This window comes from Alligator mississippiensis, chromosome 7, assembly GCF_030867095.1.
Source record: "Alligator mississippiensis isolate rAllMis1 chromosome 7, rAllMis1, whole genome shotgun sequence".
NCBI lineage: Eukaryota > Metazoa > Chordata > Crocodylia > Alligatoridae > Alligator > Alligator mississippiensis.
This window is the reverse complement of record NC_081830.1, coordinates 39,502,552-39,515,866: the sequence shown is the minus strand read 5'-3', so window position 1 is coordinate 39,515,866 and position 13,315 is coordinate 39,502,552. Positions and strand designations below refer to the sequence as shown.

Below are 13,315 nucleotides of genomic sequence, written 5' to 3'. Positions count from 1 at the left end.
GAGGACAGGAGGGAGGGCAATCCAGGCTGATCTTGACAGGCTCAGGAAATGGGCAGATGAGAACCTGGTGTTGTTTAACACCGAAAAATGCAAGGTCCTCCATCTTGGGAGGAAAAACCTGCAGCATCCTTATAGGTTCGGCAATGCTACGCTGACTAGCACAATGGATGAAAAGGACGTGGGGGTCGTGATTGACCACAAGATGAATATGAGCCTTCAATATGATGCTGCGGCTAGTAAAGTGAGCAAAACACTGGCTTGCTTCCATAGATGCTTCTCAGGTAAATCCCGGGACATCATTCTCCCACTGTACTTGGCCTTGGTGAGGCTGCAGCTGGAGTATTGCGTCCAGTTTTGGACTCCACAATTCAAAAAGGATGTGGAGAAGCTTGAGAGAGGCCAGAGAAGAGCTGCACGAATGATCAGAGGTCAGGAAAACAGACATTATGACAACAGGCCGAGAGCTATGGGACTCTTTAACCTGGAAAAGCGCAGGCTCAGGGACTGTCTGATGGCCACCTATAAGTTTATCAGGGGTGCTCACCAGGATCTGGGGAAACGATTGTTCACCAGAGTGCCACAAGGGATGACAAGGTGGAACGGTTATAAACTCCAGCAAAACCATTTCAGTCTGGACGTAAGGAAGAATTATTTTACTGTCCAAGCCCCCCAAAGTCTGGAATAGCCTGCCATTGGAGGTGGTTCAAGCACCCACATTGAATGCCTTCAAGAGAAATTTGGATGCTTATTTTGCTGGGATCCTGTGACCCAAGCTGACTTCCTGCCCCTTGGGCAGGGGGCTGGACTTGATGATCTTCTGAGGTCCCTTCCAGCCCTAATGTCTATGAAACTATAATGGCAGGACTGGGGCAGCTTGGCTCTATGGTGTGGGACAGCTCTTTTTCTGGAAGAAATCTTTCTGCTAGCAGAGCTCTGTCCATACCAGGGGTTTTGCCTTCAGAACTGTTTTACCTATGGGGATGATGTTTTCACACCTCTGCTCAGCATAGTTCTTCCAGCAGTATTCTGTATTCTAAATGTGGGCTAAAGTAATTGGGGTTAGTGAATGCTCATGCTGAGGGAGGTTGCAGAGGTCTGAAGATAGTTTGAACTCTGGGATTGAAGATGTGCATGCAATTGTAGTGACTTACCTAACACTTGCTTTTTCTTGATATATTCAGGCAGTCGGTGCCTGTCCAGTTTCAGTACTTCTTACCAACGTATCCACCTTCTGCTTACCCTCTGGCTGCGCACACTTACACCCCCATCACCAGCTCTGTGTCCACCATCCGCCAATACCCTGGTAAGGAATTTCCATGCAGACAACTTTTTCAGGAGTAAAGGTCAGCCAGACCTGACTGCAGGCATAGGTGACAAGTGGTGGTGGGGGGAAGGGCTGGCATATGCCCCCTAGCTTTCAGTGCCAACAGTGAGGTGTGGGACTGCAGTCCGGCCAGGGCCTGGCAGCAGTGGGGGCAGTGGCGGCACTATTTGCGTGCTGACAGACGCGCTGTAGCCCAGCCAGAGCCAGCACCAGGCAGCAGCGGGGCTGGTGGCAGCGGCACAGGGCTGTGCCCTCACCATTGTCAACACTTGCGTTGTCTGTGATACTAGGTGCAAAAGGGCCCCAGAGGAAGAATTGCATTACACAAGGCAAACTGGCAGCTGAGTAAAATCGGAGTATTTAGATGCCACTGCTGATTTCTTCCTTTCGTACAGTTTGCTAGCTTGAGTTCCAACAGTGGAATTGAGGGCATCTGCAGAAACAAAAGATTCTAGGTTTGCTAAACAAGTTGGGGTGCTTATGCAAATCAATACCTGATGTGTCTTCCAGCCATGTGTTCTAATGAGCCAGTTTAATTTTGGAATATTTCCACTCCCTTCATCCCGCATACATAAATAATGTTGCTGATAAAATTGCAAGTGCCCCAGGCTGTTTTTTTTCCTCTAGTGTCATGGAACTCAGTACAACAGCCACTATTGCGGATTTTGATGTTAAATTAAGTGTCCTTTACAGTAACCCCACACCTAGTTTTCAGTTTGTTGCAGACTTTGGTATTGGTATTGGACTTTGGTATAAATAAATCATGGAAGTTGAAGGTGGGGGGCGAGAAACTGGAGGCTTCTTCAGCAGAGCAGGGAGTAGTGAGGATCTTATTTTTAGACTTGGATTCTACTCTATCCTTTTCCTCTCCATCTGCCTCTGCAAACACTCACAGATTTTTGCCTTCTCTCAGCTGATGGCAGTCATTTTAGAGCTTGACCTAGTCTTAGTTTGCAGTTTTTTAACAATAAATGCTTCAGTATTGAACACCTAAAAACAAGTTTACTGAAAACTACTATTTTTTTCTTGCATACAACATGCACCTTCCCCCAAAATCAGGTCCCCCACTGCAATTGGGACATGTGTATTAAGCAGGGAAGCTGTTTTGTTTTTTTTTTTTGCCTGGAATAGAAGGGCTTTGATTCCTGTTTCGCAAGGCAGTGGCTGTTGTATTACTATGCAGCTGGCTAAGGGAGTCATTTGAGGTAATGGCACATTGTTCTTCATTCCATAGGTGTTAACCATCATCTCTCTCTTTTGAATCTTCTTGATGTTCAGTTAAGCTAATTTTTCTAAGGGTAATTCTGCTGTCTATCAGCTGCTCCTGGTCTCTCTCGTTTTATTTCACAGTTTCAGCTCAGGCCCCCAACTCTGCCATCACAGCTCAGACTGGTGTAGGAGTGGCTTCCACTGTGCACCTTAATCCTATGCAACTGATGACTGTAGACGCATCTCATGCCCGTCATATCCAGGGGATACAGCCAGCACCTATCAGTGCACAGGGGATACAGCCAGCACCTATCAGTGCACAGGGGATACAGCCAGCACCAATTGGAACACAGGGACTCCACCCAGCAGCATCTATTGGTGCTCAAGGACTCCAGCCTACACCAATCAGTGGTCAGCAGCCACAAACTGAAACAAAGACATCAGGTAACATTGCTTTAATCACTATCTCCCAGCTATGGACCGCTCAAAGCATCAACTGAACCCTGAAATGACACAGCCAATTTTTTGACTGACTGAAGTCCCTCCTAGGTTTTCTTGCCTCGTTTAATTCCTTGGCAAGGTACCCTTCTGATAGGGGATAACTTTTATGTTTCAATAGCACAAGTCTTCATAAAGTTTCAGCAGTAACCCCAGAAGTGGATATTAAATATTAATTATGCTAATATGTCCTCTCTCAGTAGAAATTTTTTTTGTTCCATTATTTAAAGACCAGAAGCAACCTGATTAAAACAAAATCTTTTTCAGTGATTTTTGCCTGAAGTTTAGGATTAGGCTGAGAATCCTAGTTGAAAGTACTTCTATAGATGAAAACCCCAACAAGTCTCTGAACATGAATGATTCTCCTCAGTAAGTCCTTGTGAGAACAGGTAGTCACAAGTAGAATAATGTTGATAAAAACTACCCTAGACCACCAGCAGATTACAACAGCATTTAGAGAAGGGCTGCAAAATATCTCAAACAGTTAGTCACTTAGTCCTGGACTATTGCAGAAGGCCCTCATGCAAGATAAATCAGTCCTCTGACATCCCAGAAACTTGCTGACATGAAGCTATTTGACAGTCCACAGAACATGTAGTGATTTCATAGAGCCGACAGACTACACATTGTGTGGTCCCTGCCTAAATACCCCAGATCATTGGTGGGCTGAGATGGTCAAATATGTGAGACCGAAGGTCAGGCTGTGGCACTGTCAGAATGCACCTTATATATAGCTTAGTATATCTCAACTAGGGTACCATGGCACCCTGGGGTGCCTTGAAGTCCTTTCTAGGTTGCCATAGGTTCATTACAGTATTAGCAGTTAGGTTTGCAAAAGTGTTTCATGAGATAAACCCAGAGATTTCAAACAACTTATAGTTTGATCTTTGCAACAGAAAACTTCTCTGTTACTTTTTTGTAGTCAAAAAAAGAATGAAAACTAAGAGCTGGCATTTTCCAAGGGGTGCTGTGAATCTATCCAGCAATGTCTCGAGTCTATCCAGGGATGTCCCAAGTCTTAAGATGTTGAGAACCACTAATACAGATGTTAGGCATTGGGTGTGGATTTTTTTGTACTAAGAAGCTGCGTCTGCATGAGGCGCTGACTGCATAGTAGCCTGTGACTACTGTACAGTAGCATCGTGTGGTAGAAAGCGTGACATGACAGTACTGCACAATCAACATCTCGAAAAAGCTGTTTGTCAACACTACTATGCTTTAACTCCAGTTACTATGCAGTCATTTTAATACTTGTTTATACAAGGACTAAATGTGTAACAACTGTGCAGTCAGCAGATTATGTAGATGCAGCCAGAGTGTCCCTGTAATGAAGTATTCACATCAGCAGTCTCTCCTGGCAAACTGCACTAGTTCCATTTCTCTTGGAAAGGTAGTTTTGCCTAGCAACAGTTGTTGGGAGTTGGCAATAGGGGGACTTCAGTCTTCTTCAAGGAAAGTTCAGTTGTCAGAGTGCTTTGAAGTATAGCTATCATTAACTAGGTGTTTGGAAAGCATTTCACTTAAAGATTAGGGGAGAGTTGGGAAGCAAGCTTAGCGCATATGCTTACCTTTCCATCAAGTTTCCTATCAGAACTTCTGCTTCCCCCATCTTCTGCCTGGTGTATTCTCCCTCTGCCTCTATCTCACCAATTTTTATTTTTCCCAGCAGTAGTCTTGGCAGATGGAGCCACCATTGTGGCTAATCCAATTAGCAACACATTCAATTCAGCTCCAGCAGCAACAACAGTGGTGCAAACCCACAGCCAGAGTGCTAGTGCTAGTGCACCAGCCCAGGGCTCTTCCCCACGCCCAAGCATTCTCCGGAAAAAACCAACCACAGATGGGTGAGTAGGACTGGAGTTGGCATGTAATAGCTCTTCTGCTCAGCCTAGTAGGAGAATCTCTTGTGTTTTCAGTGAATAGAAAAAGGCCCTGCAAGAGCAACCAGTGCAGGGTGTGTTACATGCCAGTCTCTATGAGAGGCACAGTTCATCCAGGTTACATTTTCACCTTTCCTTAACCCGTAATGCATCCTATTACAGACAACTGGATGGGACTGTTTGACTCCAGTTGTTGAAGGTGACATGCAAGCTTAAAAATTGATATGAATCCTTTTCTTGCTGCTTTAGGTTTAACAACGAAAAAAAACCCCAAAAGACTAAGGTTTTTAAAATTGGTTTTCAGGTGTTGGCCATGTACAGATGTTCATTTTATACCAGGAAAATTGCTGTTTCTCCCAGACTAAAAATGGCAGTTCTGGGAGAAAACTTTACTCTAAGGAGAGGGAGAAGTCAGCCCTGGGAGACATTCTCCCAGGAGAATGAATATTTGTAGATTAACTCCCCTTGCTTCCCATGCCTTCTTCAGATTGTGATCCACTCTGGTTTTAGGAAGGCATGGGGAGTAGGGGTGACTGCAGACTAGACATGCTCCCTCTCACAGAAAGATTTCTGTCAGTGTAAATTTCTCACAAATTTCAAACAGATGTTCATGGCCTTTGTCCCCTACTTTTCCTGGAGAAGGGGTAACATGAAACATGCTACAAAAATTAAATCTTATTAACAAAGAGAGGAAAACAACTGTAGCATCAACCCCTTTCACATTTTTTCCTACCTTCTGTTAACTTCAAATGCTTGAAAGAACAGGAGAAAAACTTAGATTCAACAATCTGTTCCCTCCAATTAAGGAGTGAAAGATTTTGCCTTCAGTCTCCAAGACTTCCAGCGAGTCCTTCAGGATCAGGACTGAAATCCTGATATGTAATTTTTTTCAGGACTGAGAAAGTCAGACAATAAAAATGTAAATTAAAGAAACAAAAAATATATAACCAATAGGGCAGTTTCTTTATTTGTGGGTTGAATTTTAAAGATAGATTCTTTCCCAGATATTTTGATATTTTTAATGCTGGTAGAGTCTCAGATTTATACCTTATTAGAATGCAAAGTATTTTATAGTGATAGCCTCTAATTTGCCAAAATTTAATAGATTACCTTGATAGAATTGTGATAAACCTTGGGGCTCTGCTTCTTTTCACATACAGCTGAAAGCAGTGTCAGTTCAAGGTTTGCTCAGCTTTGGCAGAGTAATGGAAGACTGTGTGGTGTTGCCTTGCACTGGGGAGTCTCCTGTCCTCAGTTGGAGGCTGATGGCCTCAAAACAGAAAGTGCTGATCAATAAATTGAAAATAAAATTGGTAGGGATTCTTGCACTCTGTGGAGAAGTCCTCAAAATAGAGGGGAGGAGACTGATTGCTCTGGTTTACTCTCTTTAAGGCTTCTTTGAAGAATATTAGGAACAATTTCTTTCTTAATTTCATCAAAGCTTTACTAATTCATAGCCAAGTGGTGACAAATCAGGCAAAAAAATATTGTTTCATTTGCAACAGCAAGAAAAGGCAGGATCTCCTACCTGTGCTAATGTTTGTGTTACAAAGACCAGTATACCAAGCAGCAGCAGTGTCATGTTTCTCTGTCTTACAGATTGGCAGTCCGGAAAAGTCTCATTCCTCCTCAGCCCCCTGAAGTAGCTAGTACCCGCGTGGAGAGCGCTATGCGGAGCACATCTGGATCGCCAAGACCTGCTGGGTAAGGATTTAAAACAACAGACTGCAAGACTTACGATGCGTCTCCTTTGTAATAAGTGAAAGCCAATGGAACTTAGGGTAGAGGTCAGTGTATGTCAAGTGACAAGCAAATGCTGCCTAATAGAAGTATAATAGAAACTTCTCAAATGAATAACTGTTGCAAAGTTACATTTTTAATGTGTTTAGTTGTATAAAATACGTTTGTTTTGTACTATATCCTAATTTTCCTAAATGATCTTGCTGCATTAGTATCTCATTGGATTTTTATGGAAAATTATTTTAATATTGATTTCATGGTCCCAAGAAGAAAACTGTGTATTATCCTGTTTTTATCCCTTCCTCCACTCCAGATTTTATATCTGTATTCCAGGATTTGTATAATGAGATTACTCTCCTTCCACTGAGCATAATAAGTAACATCAAAATGTGTCTTACTACAAAGAAAGAGGACGAGTTTTTGGTGGAATAGCCCAAGAAATTGATCTCCTCCTTATCCCCTTTGAGATGTGTAATGTAAAGTAATATATATTTTGTTATATTTCATATGACTTGTATCATATCTGAATGCTTCTGAGTTAGGGACAAACACTGAAGTGAACCTTTAACCTTTAGCTTTCATAACCAATAAGGATGGGAAAAGTCAAAATAAGAGAAAATAAGATAGAAAAGTTCATTTCTTCTCCCACAGTGCTCTGCATGTTACTATGCTAGATATCATTTGCTTAGTCAAAAAATTAAGGTTTTCTGAAGGAGCTAACTTCAAAACTCAGCTGATTAATTTTAGAGACTTTGTATTGGAATGTCACGGCAGCAGTACTTAAGACTTTGAATTGATGTAACTATCTAATACTGTTTTTTATGTTCTAGTGCCAAGCCTAAGCCAGAAATCCATGTTTCTATGGCCACTCCAGTCACTGTGTCTATGGAGGCAGTGTCTAATCAGAGTGGTGAACAACCCACCATTGCAATCCCACCTACCTCTCAGCAGCCTCCATCTGCCATTCCAACAATTATTGCAGCAGCCAGTCCAACTTCTCAGCCCACAGCAACCCTGTCCACCATTCCAGGAGCAGTCGCAGCTGCTCCACCCACTTCTACCACAATTGTGGCTGTGCCTCCACCTCCGTCAACCATGAGTGGGGCCCTCTCCACGGTGTTGGGATCCCCAGTACCAGAGATAAAAATCAAAGAAGAAGTGGAGCCTATGGACATAATGCGACCAGTATCTGGTAGGCTTATTAAACTAAATGAAATTATTCCTCTGGTGGGACATGAGGGTTAGGATTTCACAAACCCAGCCTGAAAATTCAGTTTGTGGTCTAATTTTAAATAACTCTTAAAGGTTCTTTTCTGTTCCTGCTACCTTTCAACATAAGTCCAGAGTCTAGGATTTCATTTTGGATCTTCTAACATGTACAGGGTATAAAAGCGTGATGGGGCTAAGGTGAATAGAATGAAAATGGGAATCCTGTTGATAGATGCTTTTAATGAATATAGAACCTGTTCCTTGTTCATTGAAACAGGACATTGTAAGGGCTGCAAGCATGTACTATCTATCTTAAATGGTAAAGAGTTTGAAGAATAGACACTGAAACCATGTCCTTCAAAAGCTCACCCTACCGTACAAATAGGAATTGTATTTCTCTTTGGTTATTTTATATGGCAGCTGAGGAATAAAATCTGACTTAGAACTATACAAAATAGACATGGAAATCCTTATGCAGAATTTTCTTCTTTGTACGTGACATTTAAATTCTTTTTCCCTGAACAGCTAAGGAATTGTACTGTCCCTGCTCTTCCCAATACAATATACTATTCAGTATGTTAATATGGATCCCGTTGTAGGTGCACAAGTGCCCTGTGTTTGAGACTGGATACTTTAAGCTGGTAATTGCCCTGACAGTTGTATTTGCACTCTGGGCTGCTTCATGCACTAAACAAAGGCATGAAGAACAGAGCAGCTGGAAGGAAAAAGGAGCTGCCTATAGCAGCAAGATGCAACCCTGACTCTGTTCAGCCTGTTCTACCTGGCTGAGTCCCACATCCTCATCAGATGTATGTTCTGCCTCTCATTCTCCACTCAGTCCTGGAGCAGTTTTTCAGACTCAGAAGATCTGAGCTCCAGGACCTCTACTAGTAATGTCTGTTCTGTTTCTTTGCTTCATTAAGCAGGCAGGCAAGCAGTGCCCAAGGCCCCCACAGAGAAAGCAACATGGAGCAGAGAACCAACACTAGTGTGTCTGCTAGTGCTGTCCACAGTAAACGATACACAGGTGCCTTTATCAATGGTAGTACCCCAAACCTTGGAATGGAACCATGAGGTTCCAAACTGAGACTGGGACTCAAAGAAGAGTTGTGTCCCAGAGGAGAGAGACTGAAAAAGGAGAGAGACAGAAAGTGTAGGACATAAGCCCCCCAAGCCTTTTTTTGACACGTAAGATGGACAAAAAGGCCAGTACCTGAAGGTGACTTCTTCAGCACTGCTCCTCAGAACTGGAAGAATTTGTACCAGAACTGTATCCATCCCCAAAGTGCACCTCAGTATCCGTGGAGATGCCTGCAGTTCTGGAGCCTGACCCATCAGTGCTGCCCTTGGGAGGGATACATCACTGAATTATACCTGCTCCTTTCGGCTGAATGGAGTGCCATCCCCGTACACGTGATCAGTGATGCTGCTAAGAGACTTCGGGGACTCCTTGAGCCCTGCCAAAGTGTCAAAAAGGAATTGCAGTGGTCTGGCTACAGGTCTAGCAATCATTCATATGCTGGACAGTATGCCACCCTCCCAGGCATCAAGAAAGCCATTCAACAAGGAAAGAGAAAAGGTTTCTCTCTGACAGCTGATGCCAGAGTCAAAGGGACCAAAAGCCAGAGACAAACTCATCAGTCTTCCTCAGTTCCAAAGGACCTTTCCTCTCTATCCTCTGATAAAGCAACAGTCACATTAGCATAGATTCTGATGCCAAATGATTTCAGTGTCACAAGAACTCCTAATCCAAATCACAGACATATTAGGAGTGAGACTTTCTTCATCTCTGGAAGAGCACTAACTATTTGATACTTTATCTCAGTAGGGACAAGCCAGAACATCCTTCCCATAGACCTAATGAAATCTTCCTGACAAAACTGAAGCACCTTGATATCAACCATGAAATGCAAAGAGAAGATAATAGAAACCATCATATAAGTTCACAGTGCAGCTCTGGCTCTCAAGTAGGTTTGCCTAGTTTAGGTAAGAATGCACCAAAGGATAAGGACCTTGAGAGACTGGATCTGTTCAGAAAAAAAAAGTTCTGTTCTTTTGGCATCACTTCGGTTTTGAGTGGCAAACTGCCAAGCTGTCCTAAGCAAATAAGACTTTCTAACTTGGCAAGGTATTATCTCCGTGACATTGGAAAGCTTGAGGACACCATAAAGAAGGATCAACTGGTGGGGGGAAAAAACCCTTAAATCTGCAGTGGGTGCAGCAGGTAACACAGACTGATACACGATCATAAAAAAGACCCCAAGTGTTTTCCATCAGACGCTGGCACAATGCCATTTTATGGACTGGTGACGTTGGCTAAAAATTGATGATGTTATACTTCCTTACAATTCAAAAGCAACTCTGAAGTCTATCAGCATACCATGAAAAGTGGCTTACCAAGGGATTGTACCCCAGCTTAACACTGGCAACTGCAATGCCACTAAAATAACTTCAGCTATATACATGCTCAGTTGATTGTCAGTCAGTTTGACACTACACTCAAGAGGTATTCCAGCACCAGTCTTGCAAGCACTTCTCTTGAAAACCACCTTGCCTTGTTCCTCTAATCTGATAGAACAGAAGGAAGATAAATGGATACTGAGCATAGTTGTCCTCAGTTATTCCATCCTCTGCTTCCTTCCCCATGCTTCTATTCCCTGTCTTTTTCACAGACTATTCTCATAAGAGCCTTTTACAAATAGAAGTGGTTAAGGAAAAATATTCCTCATTCAAGCACCATATGAAGAAATACATAATCATCCCACCAAATACTGGGACAAACCACTTAGTGGCTGGAACCCTTAAACATGAGGAAAAGAGCATCCTTCTTTATTCACTCAGATGGTAACACTTACTGCAAATGCACTAGGGACAGATTAGTGTTCTCTCTTAAATCATCTCCAAATACAGGGTGCATAGTCTCTAGGCAGTTTACAGCTGCCTGGGAATGCCTTGAATCAGGAGTTCCATACAATTTCTTGATTATTCTACTGAACCAATAATTCAAGTCCTTCTGGGCAAAACAGAGGACATTCCACTGACCACACTCTGGAAGCTATCAATTTTTAGAAACAGCATAGCCCCACTTGCTCTCTACCTTCTAGGAGTCAAGAAGCAGAAATGAACTTTAAAGGGAATGTACTTGTGAATGATCAGTACAGAAACCCATTCTTGACCTGATATTCTGCAGTAGGAAAACCCCATCCATACCATGACAAAGGGTGCATCTACATGAGACGCTTAATGTGCAGTAGCCTAATAACACAATGTGGTAGAATGCCAGGCAAAAACCATGCTAATACCCTACTGTGCAGTAGTATTAGGCTACTGAGCTGTAAGCATCACACAAAAAAACTTTCACTGGCACTACTGCACAATAACTAATTACTGCGCATATAGTTAGCACTTCATTAAGCAAATACTAAACTAAATGTGCAGTAACTACTGTGCATTAATGAACATGTAGACATGCCCAGCGAATGCTAAATACAGGGCCCCTGACTCAGTTGAGCTGGTCAAAAACCTCTCCCAGACATCTCTCTTCTTTAGTCATCTATCTCCTTTGCTTTCCTACTAATCTCTATTTCTAGAATAATACCTGAGATCAGACAAGACAGTTAGCCTTATCATAACAGCCCTTCTAGCCTGAGGCATTGCTCTTCACATGTACAAGAGATGCTCATCCATGTTTGGAAACCTGTCAAAAGGACCTACTCGGCCAAAAAAAGGAACATTTCTATATGAGCAGCCCCAAATAATGTGAATCTTGTAGAAACCCAAGTTCCAAAGATCCTGGGCTATATCTTGCTCTAAGAATGTAGATTTAACATTTAGCTTGCTACAAGTCCCATTTGGCATCAATATCAACATCTCATGCTTCAATAAAATTCCACAGTAATAAGATGGGATGAAACCACATTGCAAGTTCACTGTGAAGGTGGTACCAGAGCTCTGTTTGAACCAGTCACTTCACTACTTTCCTTCCCCAAAACATGCTCCTCTTGAAGAAAAGCTATATTCTCTGGATATATCCAAAGCCCTCATTTAGTGCCTGGTAGAACTAAAGCTTTCAGACTTTCCCTGCTTCTTTATGGCTATATAAAATATATCAGAAGGCCAAGCAATCTCATCCCAGATACTTTCACAGTTGGGTACAGCCTGCATTTCTGCTAGTTACCAGCAAGCTGGTGAGTCTTTCTCTGAATGACAGGGCATGCTTCTCCTGCATACCAGTGACATAGGTGGCCTGCTTCAGAAACTTGCTAATGTGAGCTGCTTGGTCTGCCCTGTTGATAGTCATTAAATGGTTTGCCACTGGTGTGGCTGCCCCAACAGATACTTAAGTTCAGCCATATTGCAGTTCCTGTTTGATCAGTTTTTACCATTCTCCACAGTCTAAGGAGATGCTGCTCACCAGTTAGAGGGATGCAAAGAGGTGCACACTTGACAGAGTAACTGTAGTTCTTAAAGATGGTGTTTGTGTGGATGTCACAACCCATCTTTTATTCCTATTTAAGGAACCTCAACTCTTTTGGGCTTTGAATGTGAAGGAACTAAGGGAAGGTTGTAGTTGCTCCACCATTATGCTCTGGTACAGAAGACACAAGATGGCTCAGAGTGCATATGTGACCCTGACTAATGCTGCTAGCCATAAGAATCTGCTGGTCTCATACTCAAGGGGTGCAGTGGCACCTACTGGGGACCCACACTGACTACAGTCTCTTAAACCGTGGTCACTGCAGGGTAAGAAAACGTGGGTAGGTATCTCTGGCAGCATTTAGGCATTACCTTGTTCCTTATATACTCCTGACATTGTAGTTCTCTCCCATTGTGGCTGTTGGGGTCTAAAATGCTAATTTTTTTGCTTCCATCTCAGCAGTTCCTCCACTGACTACAAGTACTGTGTCTCCATCTCTTGCCTTGCTGGCCAACAACCTTTCAATGCCCCCAGGCGACTTGCCACCTGGTGCCTCCCCAAGAAAAAAGCCTCGGAAGCAGCAGCATGTGATTTCTACAGAGGAAGGAGACATGATGGAAACAAATAGCACTGATGATGAGAAATCTACTGCCAAAAGTCTTCTGGTGAAGGCAGAGAAACGCAAGTCTCCCCCTAAAGAATATATAGGTAATGATATTCCTGTATCAGTGACTGTGCTCTTCAAACTCAAATGTCCATTTTTCGGATCCCTTCCCTTCCTCCAAAACAGGGTTTTTTGTCCCCTACCTCTAATATAGGAAAAGATGACATCCTTGCTAGAAGTTAAGTTACTGTTTACATTATGCTTTTCAAAATATCTGTTTCTGAACATTTTACAATAATAACATTTGGAGAAGTCCTTTAACCAGTCTCTGACCCCAAAGAGATGCTTGTTGTCTGGACTCAGATGACAGCTCAGCATATACTGCTTTCTAATCTTCAGCTTAAACCACTGGCCATGCCAGTCTTCTTTAAACC

At 42.8% G+C, this 13,315-nt stretch overlaps 1 protein-coding gene across 4 annotated transcripts in view; it reads left to right on the top strand.

Annotated features, from left to right (window-relative positions):
- The window catches only part of SAP130 (Sin3A associated protein 130), a 32,112-nt gene that overhangs the window by 15,871 nt on the left and 2,926 nt on the right, over positions 1-13,315 (top strand). Inside the window, exons 12-17 of one of the 4 annotated variants that reach the window (XM_059730902.1) lie at positions 1,182-1,303; positions 2,675-2,977; positions 4,701-4,875; positions 6,511-6,615; positions 7,482-7,843; positions 12,740-12,985. In XM_059730902.1, coding sequence (XP_059586885.1) covers positions 1,182-1,303; positions 2,675-2,977; positions 4,701-4,875; positions 6,511-6,615; positions 7,482-7,843; positions 12,740-12,985 — 1,313 coding nt within the window. Of the gene's footprint in view, positions 1-1,181; positions 1,304-2,674; positions 2,978-4,697; positions 4,876-6,510; positions 6,616-7,481; positions 7,844-12,736; positions 12,986-13,315 lie in introns of all 4 variants that reach the window. The other 3 variants (XM_014599052.3, XM_019486131.2, XM_019486132.2) reach the window with 3 other exon arrangements.